The sequence below is a fragment of the Halyomorpha halys genome, unplaced genomic scaffold (genome assembly GCF_000696795.3).
Source record: "Halyomorpha halys isolate HHAL.00 unplaced genomic scaffold, Hhal_1.1 Scaffold25.1, whole genome shotgun sequence".
Taxonomy (NCBI): Eukaryota; Metazoa; Arthropoda; class Insecta; order Hemiptera; family Pentatomidae; genus Halyomorpha; species Halyomorpha halys.
Genome location: NW_027107314.1, coordinates 650,880 through 654,375, shown reverse-complemented (window position 1 = coordinate 654,375; position 3,496 = coordinate 650,880). Strand labels below are relative to the sequence as shown.

Genomic DNA, 3,496 nt, shown 5'->3' with positions numbered 1-3,496 from the left:
CAGTAAAATAGTGACCCTGCTGCAAACGATGTTTTCTTTGTTAAGTCGGTTTGTTGCTGGTTTAGATGCTGTCTATTTGGAAACAGAGGATGGTTTCTCTGTCTTTAAAATTTGATAGATGAGTGGTTTTAGTTTGATCTTTACTTATTTATTATTATAATTTTTAGTTATTCTTTCTTGGCCTTAATTTATTCTCGTCCTACTTCCTTAATTTTCCGTTCCTTAGTGAGCACAATTTTAGTTTTTATTTCTCTTATACCTTCTATTCTATTTTTACCTGATATTACGTCTCCAGTTCATTTTAAATCTAATAGTCTATGATATATTTTTTTATATATATTCAAATTGTACATCTTATTTTTATTTCTTTTTATTCAATTTTCTATAATTTTTTCACTTATATTTACTTAATTTTTAACCCCATCTTATTTTACATCTGTGTATCTTATTATTCTACATATTCAACACATATTTAGTTGTTTTGTTTCATTTTTAGCCCAGATGAAGCCCTGCAAAGTGGGACAAAATGTCGGTAAATGAATAGTTGTATATTTTTTGTTCCTTTTGACTGTACCCCCGACCATCTCCTTCATATTTGGAAAAATCATTAAATCATTTATATGCAACATATTAATATTTTCGTTCTTTGATATAAAATCAAATTATTCTGTCTATAAGAAGCTTCTTACATATAAACGAACCATATAACCTATCTGGTCACATGGAATCCAACAGTGGGGATGCACCAGGGACTCTAATAGTTAAATTATACAAACATTTCATTGGGGAATTGTCAATTAACCCTGGTACATCAAAAATGATGATTCTCAACGACAAACTTTTAAAGAAAAATCGCGTAGTTACATGAAGAACACACGAATGATGAGGCAGTCCATCTCTACCCTAGTAAGAAGAATTGTGTGATAATGTGGCAGATTGAAACCGAACAGCAAACTTTTTTTTTTAATTTATTAAATGTAATTTACAACTGTACAAAATAATACAATAGGTAAATATGTTGTATGTTTCATATACACTTGAAAATCTTGGGAAGGAACCACCCATTGGTGGTACTTCAAACATTAATTTAATTTAGAAGGTCCCGTGGCCATCTTCCTTATAATTTTTAAATTTATTATTCATAAGTTCATAATGAGATTGATATTAATAATAAAATAATATATGGAGATAAGCCATCGCTGTAAGAAATAATTTCTATTAAAAAATCCATCCTCTAGCAACAGGAAATTTTTAAGATCAAAAAACTAGAGTGATGTTTATTCGATCAGAATGTGTAACATGTTAAAAGCCATATTAAAACAATAAAAAAAGTAGGAAGGATTTTTAGTAAGTTTCTTACGGAATAGATTTTTATATGAAAAATATCTGTAAAGGAACAGATAAGGTTCATTACACTATCTAATATTTAATAAAACGGATTCATTGCACTACAAAAACCAATATTTATGGTTATTAGCCTAGCTTAACTAATTTAACTATTGTTTATTCTGGATAATTGCATTTTTTTTTATTAATAAAACTATCAAAAGCAATATGTTTTAATAATTTATGTCTAACAGATCCTGCTAATGCTGAGCTGTTGCCTTCTGGCCACCGCAGACGACGGCCCCAAGAGTAAACCTGGTGACACAGACCTCAAGACAGAAGCGTCATCAAGGTGTAAGTTACCACCTGGTGAGGGATCTGACTAACTTAATTACAACGCTTCTCTACGCCGACCTGGCAAATGGTTTGAGCATGGCTAAAGGGCGAAAATTAATGTTTTAGGAGGATATCATTACTAGAACAATATATTATAATTTTTGTTCATGATAGATCAGTTGATAGAAACTTTTATTTTATTTTTTTTTCAAGCATAATATATATATATTTTTGTTACTAAACGAATTTTCGACAATAAATTTTTGTTCGTTAGTTAAGGTATTCGTTTAAACATACTTCATAGAAAAAAAAATTAAACTTTAAAATAACTAATCATAATCATTTCAAAATACAATTTTACTACATAAAAATGACTTAAGTAAACACAATAATAGAATAAAATAAACAGAATTAACTGAAGGTCATACTTATATCTACTTCATTTATTTTATTTTAAAATTTCAGTTTGTCTATTTTCTTTCTATTTAACAGTTCATTCTAATTTGACTTATCTTCTCACTTCTGTAGCTAACAGCTATTTTAAAATAAATATATACATTTTTATATATGTTTATACGTTAAGAATTTTTATTTTTCGACAAATTTAGTCGTTGTTTTTCTAATAATGGTACTCTAATTTCACTCTATATTGAAAAAACTGCTATAAAACAAAAAGTATCTTTGCCATAATTATAAAAATACATACATACATTATATAGAGAAAATTGTTTCCAAACAACTAAATAGGCGGTGAATTTTTTTTCTATATCACCAGTGTGTATGTAGTTTTTTTTGTGATAAGGATTGGAAAAATAATTTACAATTTATTATTATTTATTTAAAATTATTTGAAATTTGTTAATTATTTAATACCAACAAATATTATAACTTAAAATTTAAATTTAAAATAAACCATTACATATTTTACATATAATTCGAATTTATTACAATATTTTAAAAACTTACACTAACCGAGATTTATACCACAATTAGTAAATATACTATACATTTTTTATGTACTTTGACTTCATTATACTATTTCAAAAACTTGTCCTGGAATTAAGCTATTGTTGTCTCAAAAAAATTATTTATTAATATTGAGTGATTTTCGCTTATTTTGTAATCATCAGAGCATTAGTGTACATTAAAAAATAATTGGTGTCCATCTACGCATGAGTTACCATGACGGGGTGTTTGGACCTGGACACAATTATTTATGTCCTTTTTGTGTTATTAAATTTACAGTAACAGACCATAAGAATCAGTACTTGACATTGCAGTAACAGAATAAACACATGATTGTATCAATGTGCTAAAAATCTTCTCTAGATTCTGTGAAGATGAAATATTTTATTTTCTTTAACTCAATATTTTTCTAGGCAAGGAAAGATATTAATACAAAATTAATTTATACATTTTATTTTAAAACTTTTAACGAGCAGTTTATTTTAAATTAAAATTTTATCATTCCTAATAAATAATAATAACGTTTCTTTCGAAGTAAATTTATGAAAGTGCAATTCAGTGGTTTTAATGAAATTTTGTATATTTGACACGTTTTGTTTCTTTAATTGGTTATTATTCATTTTAAAAAAACTAATAATAAAATAAAACCTAGATTTAGAACCTGAATTTTCGTCATAACAAATAAGATTTTTTTTTTAATAATACTTATTAAACCATGTATTTGTATACGCCATTTAGTTGTGTTGAAACCATTTCCTAAGGTTCCTGGTTCAAATCCAGGGTAAGGCATGGATGTCTGTGCTTGTCCAGTATTCGTAAGTAACAAATGGCTTCAGTGATTAGTGTTATGTATGACATTGAAAAAGAG

At 26.9% G+C, this 3,496-nt stretch overlaps 1 protein-coding gene across 4 annotated transcripts in view; it reads left to right on the top strand.

Moving 5' to 3' along the window:
• Positions 1 to 1,577: 1,577 nt before the first annotated feature.
• LOC106683066 (keratin-associated protein 6-2) overlaps positions 1,578 to 3,496 on the top strand; it is an 18,463-nt gene continuing 16,544 nt past the window's right edge. For 3 of the 4 annotated variants that reach the window (XR_001343508.3, XR_002945564.2, XM_014424290.3), the window contains exon 1: positions 1,579 to 1,695. Coding sequence is in view for 2 of the 4 variants with exons in the window: in XM_014424290.3 (XP_014279776.3) it covers positions 1,590 to 1,695 (106 nt within the window). In the remaining 2 variants the exon portion in view is untranslated. Of the gene's footprint in view, positions 1,696 to 3,496 lie in introns of all 4 variants that reach the window. The other variant, XM_014424299.3, reaches the window with a different exon arrangement.